The sequence below is a fragment of the Amia ocellicauda genome, chromosome 14 (assembly GCF_036373705.1).
Source record: "Amia ocellicauda isolate fAmiCal2 chromosome 14, fAmiCal2.hap1, whole genome shotgun sequence".
In the NCBI taxonomy this organism is placed as follows: Eukaryota; Metazoa; Chordata; class Actinopteri; order Amiiformes; family Amiidae; genus Amia; species Amia ocellicauda.
In genome coordinates this window covers 10,426,857-10,442,658 of record NC_089863.1, presented here as the reverse complement: position 1 = coordinate 10,442,658, position 15,802 = coordinate 10,426,857, and the positions used below count along the sequence as shown (strand labels likewise).

At 46.5% G+C, this 15,802-nt stretch overlaps 2 protein-coding genes across 2 annotated transcripts in view; one reads left to right on the top strand and one right to left on the bottom strand.

Annotated features, from left to right (window-relative positions):
- Window positions 1-447: 447 nt before the first annotated feature.
- mettl17 (methyltransferase like 17) lies at window positions 448-6,778 on the bottom strand. Its single transcript, XM_066722955.1, has 14 exons — window positions 6,580-6,778; window positions 5,169-5,322; window positions 4,927-5,064; window positions 4,710-4,803; window positions 4,360-4,441; window positions 4,124-4,197; window positions 3,787-3,881; window positions 3,115-3,185; window positions 2,844-2,951; window positions 2,447-2,515; window positions 2,276-2,326; window positions 1,961-2,053; window positions 955-1,139; window positions 448-701 (listed from the first exon to the last, which is right to left on the bottom strand). Exons 1-14 carry the CDS (start codon window positions 6,688-6,690, stop codon window positions 605-607), a joined length of 1,422 nt encoding a protein of 473 aa, XP_066579052.1. The 5' UTR covers window positions 6,691-6,778; the 3' UTR covers window positions 448-604.
- A 320-nt stretch (window positions 6,779-7,098) lies between these two features.
- Window positions 7,099-15,802, top strand: part of parp2 (poly (ADP-ribose) polymerase 2) — a 9,411-nt gene continuing 707 nt past the window's right edge. Inside the window, exons 1-16 of the mRNA XM_066722946.1 lie at window positions 7,099-8,028; window positions 8,896-9,102; window positions 10,107-10,274; window positions 10,356-10,426; window positions 10,660-10,710; window positions 10,907-11,003; window positions 11,190-11,265; window positions 11,384-11,486; window positions 11,657-11,810; window positions 12,050-12,188; window positions 12,483-12,546; window positions 12,749-12,883; window positions 14,215-14,342; window positions 14,507-14,606; window positions 14,833-14,931; window positions 15,067-15,191. Of these exons, the coding sequence (XP_066579043.1) occupies window positions 7,956-8,028; window positions 8,896-9,102; window positions 10,107-10,274; window positions 10,356-10,426; window positions 10,660-10,710; window positions 10,907-11,003; window positions 11,190-11,265; window positions 11,384-11,486; window positions 11,657-11,810; window positions 12,050-12,188; window positions 12,483-12,546; window positions 12,749-12,883; window positions 14,215-14,342; window positions 14,507-14,606; window positions 14,833-14,931; window positions 15,067-15,191 (1,790 nt within the window). The 5' untranslated portion in view covers window positions 7,099-7,955. The remainder of the gene's footprint in view (window positions 8,029-8,895; window positions 9,103-10,106; window positions 10,275-10,355; window positions 10,427-10,659; window positions 10,711-10,906; window positions 11,004-11,189; window positions 11,266-11,383; window positions 11,487-11,656; window positions 11,811-12,049; window positions 12,189-12,482; window positions 12,547-12,748; window positions 12,884-14,214; window positions 14,343-14,506; window positions 14,607-14,832; window positions 14,932-15,066; window positions 15,192-15,802) is intronic.

Sequence of the window (15,802 nt, the reverse complement as noted above, 5' to 3'; positions counted from 1 at the left end):
GTACAAAGTCTCTCAGGAGGAATCACAACTTGAGGATCTCACCTATGACATACTCACATGCAATGAATACTCATTCATAAGCACATTATGTCGTTGCCAGATAGAGTCACAATTCAGGGAGTTCACCGATAACACACACACATTCACAGAGACGGATACACACAAACAGTAGTAGTGACTGTTGTTTGAGTTGTACATATCCACCGGGGCTGGAGACTGGACTGTGTCTCTCCAGGACCAGGGCTGGAGACCCTGCTGTACTGGACTGTGTCTCTCCTGGACCAGGGCTGGAGACCCTGTTGTACTGGACTGTGTCTCTCCAGGACCAGGGCTGGAGACCCTGCTGTACTGGACTGTGTCTCTCCTGGACCAGGGCTGGAGACCCTTCAGTACTGGACTGTTCCACAAATCCAGATCGGTTTTGAAAGAAATACATTTGGACATAAATACATACATATCTTTTTAATGTAACAATCAAAATACAGGCAGTCTTTCAGGAGATGCAATGGCCCGTCAGGACAGAAGGACAAGTCCCACCCAGCATCTGTTTATCCTGACACGGGCTGCAGGTTGTGTTGCTTCTGATGGACTACACTCCATTCCCTCAGGCTTCCTCTGCTTCGGAGTGGGCGTGGCTTTCTGGGTTGATGATTGGCAGCCGATCCCCCCAATTGCTGCTCCGGGCACAGCGGTACAGGTCCCTGGAGGGACAAGCAGAGTGGGGTCAGTGGGGTGGGGGGGCTGTGCTGCAGTGTGAAGTGTGTGCAGTGTAGAGAGAGTACTGCCCAGTGTGTGCTCAGTGTATACAGTGAACAGTGTTGCACAGTAAGTTTAGTTTAAAGTGTACATATTGTGTGTATTGTATGCAGTGTGTATATAGTATACTGTGGCTGTAGTTTACAATGTAAATATTATGCAGTGTTCAAAGTGTAGTGCAGTGCCCAGTCTCTGTACCTGCCATGTTGGCGTGCGGTGATGGCTGCCCTCTGTAGCTGCCCGTCGCTGCAGCACAGCTGGCACTGTACGTGACGTGGCCTCCTCAGCACCGGCCCGGTCAGCCGCGGCCACAGAGCTCCATCCTGTGGCCCTGTGCGGGTCAGAACCAGGTACGAGAACCTCTCCTCCTCACGATCCGAGCTCTGATAACAGCGCAGCACAGTACATTACAGCACATCATGTCACACCCACAGCACGTAAACAATTAACAACAATTATTTACCAATCAAGATTGATCCATTAAAAAACTAACCAATTAAGCACTTAAGCTTTTAAAGTAATAAACAAGTAAGCCATGAATCCATTAAGATTCCACCTAAACGCTTAAATGCTCATAAAAGTAAAACTATTCACTAATGAAGCTTTAAATTCATTAGGAAATTAACCATTTAAACTCTTAAACAAAAATAACAATTAAGCTTTATTGTCCATTAAATAGAACATAAAATAAATAATCCATATTAACAATAATTATAATGATAGTAGTCTTTATTGATATAAATAACCCAGCAGCAGCTCATAGTTGTCCAGCTACAGACTCCGGTGCACATCACCCTCCTGTGCGAGTCGCAGCCATAGACCCATGCAGTCTGCCTGTCTGTGTATTTAGACATTTACCTCCTTCCATCATTGGGGATTACAATTGCAGAGGGAATAAAGGACATTTCTCCATGAAGTTGGAATATAAAACGTCAACCTTATAGCAGTAAATGAGCCAAGGGTTGCGGTGACAACTCTGGTCAACTCATTGCCAGCAACTGACCAATTAAATACCGAAAACAATGAAGCAAGGGCATTTTTAACCCTGCTCTGGTACCATGAAAAAAGTTACATTGACAGTACCATTGGGGTGGGGTCACAGAGACACCATGATACCACAGCAGGGTTAAACCATTAACCAATAAGTATATGAATCCATCAGGAAATGAAACAATTAAGCAATTACACCGGCAGGAGGACTTACCCCGGGCAGCGGCAGGGGCAGGTAGGGCTGGGGGAAGTTGCAGGGCGCTGGTGGCATCTCTGCCAATTTGGGGCAGGGCAGCTGGTGAGGGCACTGCCAGTAAAATCCAACAACAAGCACCAAACATTGGTACCGTACAAAAACTCTTCCAGGTCATACACTGTCATACCAACTAGATGATACACTGACTGACACACTGATTGACTGACACACTGATGGATACACTGACTGATAGGTAGATAATGGACTGAATTTTATACTGAGTGACTGGATCACTGACACATTTTTAGATAGTTTTGACACTGGTTCACTCACCGGGGCAAACACGGAAGCCTTCCTGGGGTCATAGGTCACCTTGTCCTGTGCCTACGATTGGTCAGAAAACTGGTCAGGTCCACAGAGTCAGGACAATAATAACGATCAGAATTATTAATGTTTAGGATTGTTCTGTTCTAACTGCTGCTGCTATCATTATTGCTGGCCCACCTGCAGTACTGTGTCTCTGGCCTCCATGAGAGTCTGGTGTCCCTCCCTTGTCCCATTCTCCACCAGCACCTGTAGGACAACACACATAGACATGGACACCAGACATAGGACAGGTCAAAACAAAGGAAGAGAGAGAGAGAGAGAGATAGAGAGATTTTTTTTTTTTTTTTCTCCTTTTTCTCACCTTTTATTATTTTTCAATGTATATATATAATATCAACTGCTTTGGCAACACTACGAAACTGTTTGTCATGCCAATAAAGCACCCTTGAATTGAATTGAATTGAGAGAGAGAGAGAGAGGACAGTGTGTGTACAGTAGGCGTGCACAGTAAAGCATGTTCAGCACAGTGAGGGTGAATACGTAAGCGTTCAGGGTGCTGCGTCTGGACACTGACCAGGTACGAGTGCGTCTTTCTCCAGAGAGTCTGCACGGTCTCTCTCCTCTCGCCACCACTGGCAAGCTCGGACAGGGAAAATGCACTCACCACAACGTCAAACTGCACCTGAGAGAGAGAGGTTCACACAGACACTGGAAAATACAGTCCATTAACACTGCACTGAGAGAGAGAGTGAGAGAGAAAGGGGTGGGTATAGATAATGCAGATAGAGACTGACTGAATGACTGGACACTGCAGAGACGGACAGACGGACGGGGCGAGCGGTTACCTTGGGCGAGACGGGGAGGAACTGTCTGAAGTAGATGTGTTTGAGGAGGGGCTCCGTGTCGTCACTGCCCCCTGAAACACACACAGCATAGCCACGGCCACTATAGCATCGCCATCACACACACCACCGATACTACTGGTGGGTCTCTGTAAGCTAAGTGTGTCTGTGTGTTAGCATGTCTCTCTTTGTGCCCATGTCTCTCTGTGTGCCTCTGTGTTTCTGTGTGTCTCCGTGTCTCTCTCTGTCTCTCTCTGTCTCTGACATTCTGTCTGTGTCTGTCCCTGTGTCTCTCTGTCTCTGTGTGTGTCTCTGTGTCTCTCTCGGTCTCTGACATTCTGTCTCTGTGTGCATCTCTGTGTCTCTCTCTGTCTCTGTGTGGGTCTCTGTGTCTCTCTCTGTCTCTGACATTCTGTCCCCGTGTGTGTCTCTGTGTCTCTCTGTCTCTGTGTGTGTGTCTGTGTCTCTCTCTGTCTCTGTGTGCATCTCTGTGTCTCTCTCTGTCTCTCACATTCTGTCCCTGTGTGCATCTCTGTGTCTCTCTCTGTCTCTGTGTATGTCTCTGTGTCTCTCTCTGTCTCTCACATTCTGTCTCTGTGTCTCTGACATTCTGTCCCTGTGTGCATCTCTGTGTCTCTCTCTGTCTCTGATAGCCTGTGTGCGTCTCTGCCTCACCCCTGATCAGCCGCTCTGCCAGTCTGTTCATGGCGGAGGCACTGTCCACGCACACTGTCTCCCTCAGGCTCTCCCCCCACAGGCTGTGAGCCGCCCTGCAACACACAGCGCCATTTAACCAACCACTGCCTGGACCACTATTATCTCTAATAGCACTATTAGCTCAAACTGCTACCTTTATCACTATCACTGTTCAAATTACACATCTCATATCAAAAATAACTACATCAAAGTTATTATTATTGTTGTTGTTGTTGTTGTTTGAATTAGGATTTGAACAATCTCTTCCCCTCTCCCTCCCTCTCCCTCCCTCTCCCTCCCTCTCTCTGTCTCTCACCAGGCCACGCTGCCAGTCCCGGAGCCAAAATCCAGGAGAGAACGGGGTGCGAAACTGGGCTCTCGCTTCTTAATCTGGGCAGAGGGAGAGAGAATGAAAGAGAGAGAGAGAGGACAGAAGTTCACATTAATGAAACTGCAGAGAGAGGTTCCTGCAGACAATGTCTGATTCACTCACTGATACACAGCAGCAGAGTAGTATCGCACTGGGCATTACAGTAGGGTGCGTTGCCTCACCTCGTGCATGGCCCTCGCCACAGCTGCATACACCCCCGCCAGTCGAGCCGCCAGGTAAACCACACTGAGCTCCTCATCATACCTGATTGAGAGTGGGAGAGAGGGAGAGAGGGAAATAGGGAAGGTCACACACAAATACAAAGACTCTGAGCTGCGAGGGAAACTGAGGAAGCAGGAGCAAGAGACAGAGACACGGGCAAAGACTCAGACAGAAAGAACATGACATAGAGAGAGGAGGACAGACAGAAACACAGTGACACAGACAGCACAGCACCCTGTGGACTGTATAGTATGAAGACGCATGGTTCGGTACCTTAGAAGAGTTCAGATGTATATAGACAGTGCAGTACCTCAGGGGAGTCCAGTGGTAGGTCGTCCTCCTCAACTCTGACAGCACTGCCTGTCGAACCCTGGACTCCAGCTGCTGAGGGTCTGTCTGTCTGTCTACATGGTGGGGAGGGGAGGCAGACAGACTGTCATTAATACGATTTCTCTCTCTCCCTCTCTCTCGCTCTGTCGCTCTGCCTCTCGCCATCTCTTTTAGTATCTTTCTGTTACTCTTATTACCTGTCTCTCTCTCTCTGGCCCGTCTCTCCAGCTGCTGTGCCCTCTCTCTCAGGACGCGGTCGTCCACAGGTCTCTTCCTGCTCCACAGGAGGTTGCGGAGTCTCTGCGCTCTGTCTGCCAGCCCACTCAGCGCTGCCCCTGCAGGACAAGGAGAGAATTACAGCCCAGATCACTTTCCATTCCTCTCCCTCCTTTATTCCTTCTCTCCCCCTCCCTCCTTCCCTCTCCCTGCCCTCCCTGACCGTTGATGACGTGCAGGGCGCTTTGCTCCAGCTCGGCGGGCAGTCTGACCGTCCGCAGGGCTGTGATCCCCGGATGCCGCCGGTGGGGGGTGCTGCTCAGGAAGTCCTGGCTGTTGTCCACCTGGGACTGCTGGGTGACCAGTGCACTCTGTCCCTGGGGGAAACGAAGATGCGAAACACTTTAGGTTCCAGTAGCCACTGCTCCTCTCACGCTTTCCCACTGGCAAGCAGACAGATATGGGGCCTTTTGCGTGTATATAAGTGTGTTTGTGTGGAGAGCTGTATTAATATGTATGCATTATGATTTTTATCACTCAGGATGACTTTAACTTCCAAATTTCAGAAGAAACATTGCCAAAGCATTAGAGTGCAGTAAATACCATCAGTACCACATTCAGTAATCCCACACCCTAGTACACTTGAGCTAACACTTAATAGAGATAGTTTCCAGGTATGTGCTGAGGGGTGGGGTAGGCACAGAAGTTGCATACGTCTATATACGCACTATGAGGGAGCAGTTAAACAAGAAAGGGCTTAAGAGCTGCTGATCTGTCCAGTAGATTAGGCTGTGATTACATGCATCCATGTATGTTTATGTGTATCCAATTAATCATCGAATACACACATACGGAATACTGATCAGTTCATTATCAGAAAAACGAAACTACTTGTCTTTTGCGGCGTCTGAATACATCACTGATCCGATTGGAAGAACTGAACCAATCAGGTCCACTACAATCGTATATATTTGCATACACGTTGTGGAATCACATTGTAAAGAAAACAGCTACAGTATTGCGACTTTTGTTTTACTTTGATCATAATATCACACTCTGTATTAGCAACTGTACATGCATTATTTTTTAATTTAATTTATAAACTACATTTAAATCCACCATAGGTCCAAAGCTGTCGCATTTCAGGCCGTATATATGCATCTGTTAGCACACTATATTTTCCAGTGGGAAGAAGCTCACTGTAGAGGTCACATGCTGAGTGCCAGTCACTCCCCTCACCTCGGGGAAGGTCTGAGACAAGAGCCAATCGCTGCTCTAGCAGGGCATCACCTGACGCGGGTGAGCGAGCGCACAGCAAAGCGGGCCACTGGCGAGGCCCCGGAGCAGGAGAAGCCGCGGAGCAGCGTGTCGCTCCCCCGGTGGATGCAGCCTCGCCGGGCTTGGAAACACTCGCGGCTGGCAGCTGAGTGCGATGTGTGAGCTGAGAGACGCCTCTCACAACCCAATTCAGACTACTCTCCTCCCACTCTTTTTGTCGATTTAGATCACCTATAATCTAGAATTAATCGATTTATTGACACATTACATATCTACACACGTGTCCTGTTCGACTGCCTGGAATATGTCAACCATAAGCGAGTGCATGCGTGTTGCGTGCTGCCCGACCCACTCACCCTGACGCTGGCCCGGAGCGGGGCTCTGTGACACCGGCCACACACGCCCAGAAGCCGGCTCCCCAGCGCTGCCATGCTCAGCCCCGACTGGCACAGAGCACCGCTATGCATCCGTACAGCAGCGCCCTGGACGGAGATAGGCACCTCCACCGGTCGCACACACCGGACACCAGTCCCACGATAAAAGAGCTCCGACTGGCACACAGCTCGCACGCCGTCTATGCATATGGAGGGCCGGGGGAACAAAGCACACTATTGCGTGTTTCTCGCTTAAAAAAATACTAGTACTATTTCTACTACGTGTAAGAAGGAGCAGAGGTATTTTCAAAACTGTTAGAATACAAACATTATAATTAGTAGTAATACTACTACTACTAATAATAATAATAAGTACACTTTTAAGTATTTTAAGATTTTCTGCATGACTGCCTTATGCACATCACATAGGCTATTAGATATGTATGATTGTGTGGTAGCATGCAGGTTAATATTATCAGTGATAGTTTGCAATCGAAGCAGATTGCAAATGTGTTATACAGTAATACTGTATAACACATGTCACGGGTGCATGCACTGCGCTGCACTGGCACACTTAATTATATTTAAAAATAAACACGTGTGTATAGGTGCAGTCTCATGTCAGCTCAGATGCAGAAGCTGATCTATTATTGCGAGCAATAGAAGTAGAAGAAAGTATTGAAGAATATTATTGTTATGAATAATATAATAATATTACATAGTTAAATAAGTGTTTATGGACTATAGCACATGCATACGTATAAGGATTGGCTAAAGGTGTGTTGGATATATGTTTCTGGTGAAGTTGGAGTGATGATCGGAATGTAATAATAATAATAATAATAATAGTAATAATAGTAATAATAGTAATATGCGTGTTCACTCTGTAAGTAGGGCGGGCTCCTCTAGTGTAATAGACAGAATTTTTCACCAATAGCTACAGGTCTTTCCAGTCGCCCCAGCCAATAGGAAACAAGAAAATACCTTCCACCTTTTAAAAATACAATAATAAGGGAAAACTCCCTTCAGGGAAGCCGACCAGTCTGCCTTTTTTTCAGCCAATGAAATCGCGCCTGTCGGGTAAAGGGGCTGTGCTATCCAATATAATGCGTCAACGCTCCCTCTCCAGCCAATGAGGGCGTCGAGCGAGTGAGAGTGACATGGCGCAGGGCCAATCAGCGGCCCGGGGGATTCGGCGCCGTATCCTACGATTCCAGTCTGGGCGAAGAAGAGAAGGCAACTTTCGGAGTTCAGAAAAACATTACTTTCCCCGCTCACAAAATATTGTTCTGATTAATACAGTTGTTTTATGTTTGTATAAAGCGTCAGGTCGCGGTGGTTAATACTGTGTGTAGAAGATGCCTCGGACTCGGAGTACCCGGAGTAAGTCTGAACATGCCTCGGATAACGAGCAGCACGAAGAGAAACCAGGTTGGGATTTAACAGTGTTGAGTGTGTGCTGTTGTGTTCAGTTTGCATGCGTGTGCGGTGTTCAGTGTTGTGTGACACGTATGACCTGCTAGTGCGTTTCGTGTGTATCGGATGACGTCATTCCGTGCATCTCGTAACTGTATAGAGCAGGTCTGTTAACTCTCCATCTCTCCATCATCCCTCCCTCCTCTCTCTCTCTCTCTCTCTCGCTTTTGTTAAGAGTACCATTAACTGTCTCTTCTCCAGCCTCCCTCCCTCCTCTTTCTCCCATTAAGAGGAGATTATACGTCTCTCTCAATTCAATTCAATTAAATGTAAGCTTTATTTGCATGACATTTGTATATAAGTATTGCCAAAGCATGTGATATAATTGATACGTATCAACAGGAGAATATATAAAAAGATAATCATTGAAACTAGTATGATTAGGTACTTTTCAATACATAGAAGTAATATATATATATAATGGTAAATAATTGTAATAATATTTATGAAGAGAAAAAAAAATCCTCATTCCCAGAAAAGTTCCCCCTCCCTCACCTTAGAAAGCAGCTCTAACACTGCCCCCCCCTCTGATGCGCAGATCCTACTACAGGCTGTGTGGCTGCCCCCCCCTCCCTGTAGCAGTGGGCCTTTGTGGTTGCTGGCCGTCCACACACTGTCCACATTATCCCCGCATTGTCCCTCCGGCTGTGGCAGGCAGTCGCATATTTGGCTGCTATACCGGCAGTGTTCTCCTCCTCCCTCTCTCTCTCTCTCTCTCTCTCTCTAGGATCAGTCTCTACTGTGTTGATCTCTCTCAATCTATCCCTAATCTTCTCTTCTCACTCCCTTTCATTTCTCCTCCTTCTCACCCCCCACCCCCAGGCTGTGTATGGCAGTGGCAGGACGACGACGGGGGCTGGCAGCTGTACCCCCCTGCGGTGAGTGCCCAGCTGTCCGCGGCGCAGGAGGCGAGCCGGGCCACCGTTAGTGTGGTGGTGGGCTCCGGGCGCTACACTGTGGACCTGAGGAAGATGAGGCAGACCAACAGAAGCAGCAAATACAGCAGAGCGGTGCGGTTACTGCAGCCTGGTCAGTGTCTGATCGTCTCGGCAATGCAAGTATCTGTTTTATCTGTCTGTCAGTCTGAGTGTCTTTGTACCTGTCTTACTGTCTTAATATGTCTACTGGTCTGTCTCGGTCATGTTGAGTGGCTTTGTCTGTGTGTCTGTCTGGCTTTTACTTCTCGTCCTTCTCTCATCCTCTCTGCTACCCTGTGATAAAGATCCTATCCAGTCTATTTCTTAATGTTCCCAAATTTTCAGCTTCAACCACATCACTGCGGAGTTTGTTCCAGATTGTGACGACTCTCTGTGTGAGGAAGTGTCTCTTGTTTTCCGTCCTGAATGCCTTGAAGCCCAAATTCCATTTGTGTCTCCGGTTCCAGATGAGGTCTAACTAGCGCATTGTTACATCTTAACATTACTGCCCTTGTTTTAAATTCTACACTTTTTACAATGTACCCTAACATCCTGTTTGCCTTTTTTATTGCTTCCCCACATTGTTTGGATGGAGAAAGTGAGGAGTCCACATAGACTCCTAGGTCTTTCTCATGCGTTACTTCATCTAGTTCTATTCCTCCTATAGTGTAATTATAGTGGACATTTTTGATACCTGCATGTAATAACCTTGCACTTGTCCACTTTGAATTTAATCTGCCATGTGTCGGCCCACAACTGAATATTATCCAAGTCCCTTTGAATAGCCTGTGCTGCCGAGATTGTATCTGCTGAGCCACCTATTTTAGTATCATCTGCAAATCTGACATGTTTGCTAACTATCCCAGAGTCCAGATCATTTAATATAGATTAGAAAAAGCAAAGGCCCTAGTACTGATCCCTGTGGAACTCCACTAACAACCTCACTCCAGTTAGAAGCAACTCCTCTAATCGACACCCTCTGTTTCCTACACATCAACCAGTTCATAATCCATCTACTTACATTACCCTGAATGCCTACAGCTTCCAATTTTAGGATCAGTCTTTGGTGTGGAATCAAGAGTAACCTTTTCCTGTCTGTCTCTCACACAAACTCAGATACAGACGGAGATGCTGCAATAGACCCTGCCACCCAGGACACAGAGCCCGCCTCTGTGAAGCAGGAGCCAGAGGAGGATCAGCCAATCGCCAAGAAGAGAAGGAAGGATCAGGGCCAGAAGGCGGGTCCCAGCGAAGGCCCGTCCAATGACAGCACCGATAGCAAAGGTGAGCAGCAGACCAGCCAATCGTGTTATTTCATTGAGTGTTTTTCATTGTGTTAATGCGTGGCGGTTATGTTGTGTGCAGAGGTGGTGAAGACTGTGGTGATGAAGGGGAAGGCGCCAGTGGACACAGAGTGCCGTGCCAAACTGGGCAAGGTACGCTTCCACCCCTGTCAATCTGTCACCAATGTCGTCAATACCAGTACTGTCATCTGCCAATGCTTCCAATTCACCTCTTCATCGTTGGCTTATTTTCCCCTTCTTCCTCCTCACTGTAGTATTATTATCATTATTGTTATCTTTCTTGTCTTTTTTTCTTTTGGTATTGGGTCCATGCAAATTAATTTAAAGTAATTCCTTCTCTCTGTGTGTGTCTCTCTCTCTCTCAGGCCCATGTATATTGTGAGGGGGATGATATCTATGATGTCATGTTAAACCAGGTGAGAGACAATCTCTCTCTCTCTCTCTCTCTCCCGCACCCACACTGCCGCACACACTAATACACACACCGACACTGCTGGTTTGTCCTGGGCATATACACAATAACCATTGACCACACTCTCTTCTTTCAATCTCTTAATTTGTCTGTTTTTTTGTGGGTGGGTGTGTTTGTGTCTCTCTGTGCTTGTGTCACAGACAAACCTCCAGTTCAACAACAACAAGTACTACCTGATCCAGCTGCTGCAGGACGACGGCGCCCAGAGCTACAGTGTGTGGATGAGATGGGGCAGAGGTCAGTGGCTGCGGGGCTGCATGTGCATCTCTTTCCCTCCCTCTTAGCCCTGCCTGTGTTTTTCTCTTCCTAACTCCGTGTGTGTGTTTTTCTCTCTTTCTCCTTCCCTCTTTCTCTGCATTTTCTTCACTCACAATTCTGCTTCCCCCCCCGAACACTGATTTTCTCTCTCTCTCCCTCCTTCAGTGGGGAAGGTTGGACAGAGCACTCTGGTGTCATATGGGGGAGACCTCAGCAAAGCCAAGGATGTCTTCATGAAAAAGTTAGTGTCTGTATGTGTGTGTGTGTGTGTGTGTGTCTGTGCTTGTGTAGGTCAGTGTCCCTGGTCTCTCTCCCCCTCTGTCTCAGTGGATGTGTCTCAGGCCATTTCTGTCTCTCAGGTTCCTGGACAAAACAAAGAATGAGTGGCACAATCGCTCCAGGTTCGAGAAGGTCGCCGGGAAGTATGACATCGTCCAGATGGACTACAGTACGAATGACAAGGTGAGACGCTCACCCTCGGTCCGTCTCTCCATCTTTCTGTCTGTCTTGCACAGTGTCCAGTCAGTCAATTATTGTCTGGATGAACCCTACTCTCTGCTTTAAGTTGGAGGGTGTGTACTTTATTAATCCCCACCCCCAATTTCTCTCTCTCTCCCCCTCACCACCCCCAGGAGGAGGAGAAGCCTGGGGCTCAGGTAGCTGTCCAGCGGCAGGAGTGTCGGCTGGACAAGAGGGTGCAAAACCTGCTGGAGCTGATCTGCGACCTGAAGGCCATGGAGGAGTGTGTGCTGGAGATGAAGTTCGACATCAAGAAAGCGCCGCTAGGTGAGAGAGAGAGAGAGAGAGAGAGAGAGAGAGAGAGAAATGGGTAGTCAGAGAGAATCTGAAAGAGGGAGAGAGAGAAGGAATGTCTTAAAAGTATACATTTCCATAAACCGGATACACAAAGAAAAAACTAATTATTATTAACAATAATAGGGAGAATGAGAGAAATGAGGGATGGGGGGGTCAGGGGTGAGGGGGTGGAAGTGCTCACTAACCCAGTGTGTTTGCTGTTTTCTCAGGGAAGTTGACCGTGGAGCAGATCAGAGCGGGCTACGCGGCGCTGAAGAGGATCGAGGAGTGTCTGAGCAGCACGAGCTCGACCAGGGAGCTGCTGGAGGCCTGCAACCAGTTCTACACCCGCATCCCCCACGACTTCGGGTACCAGCAGCACACGGACCATACATACTGTCCTACCATACACACTGCTCAGCCATGCACTGTAACATGCACTTTTAATATGAACGCTGTAATAAGGCTCTTAATATACACAGTGGAAAACAGACTATTTATACACACACAGTTCACTCTCATAACATACAATCCACACAGTTTACATGTGCACACTATACTGAAACTAATATCCACAGTGCCGTAATAGTGACATCATACACACTGTCATGTCCAGTCTGTTTATGCTCTGTAATTAGACGGGTGGTATGCTGTGATCTACAGGTTGCGCACCCCCCCCCTCATTCGTACTAAGGAGGAGCTGAAGGAGAAGATTGCCCTGCTGGAGGTAAGAGGGAGAGTGTGTCTGTGTACGGGGCTGTGTTATTTTGGCAGTGTGTGACGGTATGTGTGACTGTACTCTGTGCGTGTGACTGGGCTGTGTTTGTTGTACTCTGTGTGTGTGGGACTGAGAGAGTAACATCTGTGTGAGTGTGAGTGGGTGCCTGCAATTATGACGGCATCCCTCTCTCTCTCTCCCTCTCTCCCAGGCTCTCGGAGACATCCAGATTGCAGTGAAGATGGTCCAGTCCAGTGTGAGTAGTGCTGAGCACCCCCTGGACAGACAGTACCAGTCCCTGCACTGCAACCTGCAGCCCCTGGACCACAGCTCCTCTCAGTACACGGTCAGTCTTCCTACTGCACTGTACTGCACTACACTATACTGCACTTTACTACAGTATATTACACTGTACTAAACTGTACTGCGTTGTACTATGGTTTATTATTATTATTTACAACGACTTACAACTTAAGTGCAAACAGTGCAAAAATACAGAGAAGTACAAGGCATCAATCATTACAAATTCAACTTAGCTAAAACATAGCAATTCAAAATAATACATTTTACAAATTCCAATTTTACAATTTACAATTTACATTACAACGTACTAAACCAGTGGTACTCAATAGGCGGACATGCTTTCTGAATGGCCTTAAATTAAATTAAAAGCGATGATAATTATTCAATTCGTCCAGGAAGCACATACAACTAATTATAACCTGTCAAAAGTGCTCTGCCTAGCCTTATTGGGTCTGATTGGGTAATTTACTCCTTGAAGGCGGGACTAAGCACAGAAACGGCACAGAGACTTGGAATTCCCAGTACATTACCCAATCAGTCACGCCATGTATGTCCTGCCTCCTAAAGGCAAGTAACCAATCAGATGTCAGAGAGCTTGTGACTGCTTGATTTATTTTAAACAAGAAACCAGGAAAAGATAACGTTAGGCAAACAGGCAATCGGCACAAAGATCTCCTCAAACAGTGGAATATAAGTAAAATATACTGTATATCCAACATCATCATCATCATAATATATTTGCTGATTGTACTACGTGGCATAATCTTACATTTGAATATGATTATAAAAAAGACATAAGGAAATAATTACCCTTACTGCTAGATTTATTGAAGAAATATTATTATTATTATTATGGTGTTCGGTAGGAACACAGTGGTTGAAAGTGAAAACGTTATCCTGGACGTTTCCAGCAGAAAACAGTGCCTAAATGCCAGCCTGTTGACGTTTCTCTTGCAAGACTGGGTTTGATAAAACGCCTGCGCCGTGACTTACCACCTACACACAGCTGGCCAGAGAATGACCAATTCACCTCTCCCATTAGATTGACACAAACAAAGGAAACATTTCTATTGTATAGAAAATTGTATAACTCCAAATTACAAACACTATTACTACTATGTAACCAACAGGCTGTATATTTTTGGTCGCGGTTATATGTGAGTTTCTATTTTCCTGTCCACCTTCTTGCACAGCCAGAAACCCATAAAATTAAAAAATTGGCCCGCGGGTTTATCTAAATGAGTACCCCTGTACTAAATTGTACTGCACTTCACTGCGCTGTACTACACTACACTATACTGTACTGCTCTGCACTGGAATGCACTGTCAGCCGCACAGTCAGGCACTGTCTGTGAATACCTCTTTCCCTCTTAGCTGTTGGAGAAGTATCTGCAGTCCACTCACGCCTCCACGCACAATGATTACAGCATGACCGTGCTGGACATCTTCGCTGTGGACCGAGAGGGAGAGACGGAGGCCTTCACCCATGACCTGCACAACAGGTAACATGCCTGGCCAGCCTGCTATTTGCCTCTCTTTCTGTCTCTCACTGTGCATCTCTCTGTGATCCCCCTCTCTCTCTCTCTTATCTTTCTGTGTGGATAAACTGAATTTATTAGAGGGATTTACTTTTAAATTGATTGAATAACCAGTTGGATCTCCCCAGGACTCTTCTGTGGCATGGCTCCCGTCTCTCAAACTGGGTTGGCATCCTGAGCAAAGGGCTGAGGGTGGCCCCCCCGGAGGCCCCGGTCACTGGGTATATGGTGAGAGAGAAAGGGAGAGTGAGGAGGGAGGGATTGGAGTTGGGGTAAGGAGATAAATACAGAGGGATGGAAGGAATGTGAGGAGACTAGAGGGGGGATAGGGATGCAAACAGAGACAGATTGAAGATTGAGCAGTTGACTAATCCAGTAAAGCCAGTAGATATACTTACAGATCTTTTCCAGTCTTTGACCCTCTATTAACCGTCCTCTCTCTTTCTCTGTCCAGTTTGGGAAGGGAATCTATTTTGCTGACATGGCATCTAAAAGTGCCAACTACTGCTTCGCTAATCAGAAGAACAACATCGGCCTCTTGATGCTCAGTGAGGTAAAGTGGTATTACACAGTCACAACAATGCTATTACAATGTTATTACACCACAGCAACAGCTGTAGTCTGTATCACTTTTGTTTCTGATAGTGTTATAACATATTTTTAAATTGTATCCAACTGTGTGTTACAGGTAGCTTTGGGGGACAGCAACGAGCTCCTCAATGCTGACTATGATGCCGACAGACTTCCTTCAGGCAAACACAGCACCAAGGGCCTGGGTCAGACCGCCCCCGACCCCAAAAACTCCATCACATTGTGAGTCACCGCCAGCAGGCACACACACAGCCACACACACACAGACATACAGACATGCACACACAGACATACACACACACACACACACACACACACGCATACACACAGACATACACACACACTCACACACATTCACACAGACATGCATCCACACACACATACAGTGGGGACTATCATTTTTCACAGCCAAGTGGGGACCTCACTTTCCCAACACTTTCATAAAACAAAACATACATAGAAAATTATGTTTTGAGCACAGTATTGATAATATTTGTTAAAATATTTAAAATATATATTAAAAAAAAAAAAAAAGCCATGTGGGGATCTGACGACATCTACCCTACAAAGTGGGGACCTGCATAGAGAGCCTGTGTCCTGGTCTCTTCACGGCCGCTCTGCTCTCTGCACTGAGCATGCAGCTGTTTGCTCCATAAACTGTACCCTTATAATACATTTATACATTAAAAAAACATTGTGAAAGAGAAATAATATAAGACAATTAAAATCTTAAAATGTCAGGAAGATAATTAAATTGTTTCTGAGACTAAACATTTTATTACCTCATATATTATAGATCTACCTGTATAATATATACACACACACACACACTC

Bases quoted from the DNA above. Each gene is read 5' to 3' on its own strand.
- mettl17 (XM_066722955.1), bottom strand. From the start codon at position 6,690: ATGCATAGCGGTGCTCTGTGCCAGTCGGGGCTGAGCATGGCAGCGCTG. The intron at 4,198-4,359 runs GTGAGGCAACGC...CCCTCTGCCCAG, and splicing joins TGGCGAGGGCCATGCACGAG to ATTAAGAAGCGAGAGCCCAG. The intron at 2,054-2,275 runs GTGAGTGAACCA...TTTTACTGGCAG, and splicing joins AGGCTTCCGTGTTTGCCCCG to TGCCCTCACCAGCTGCCCTG.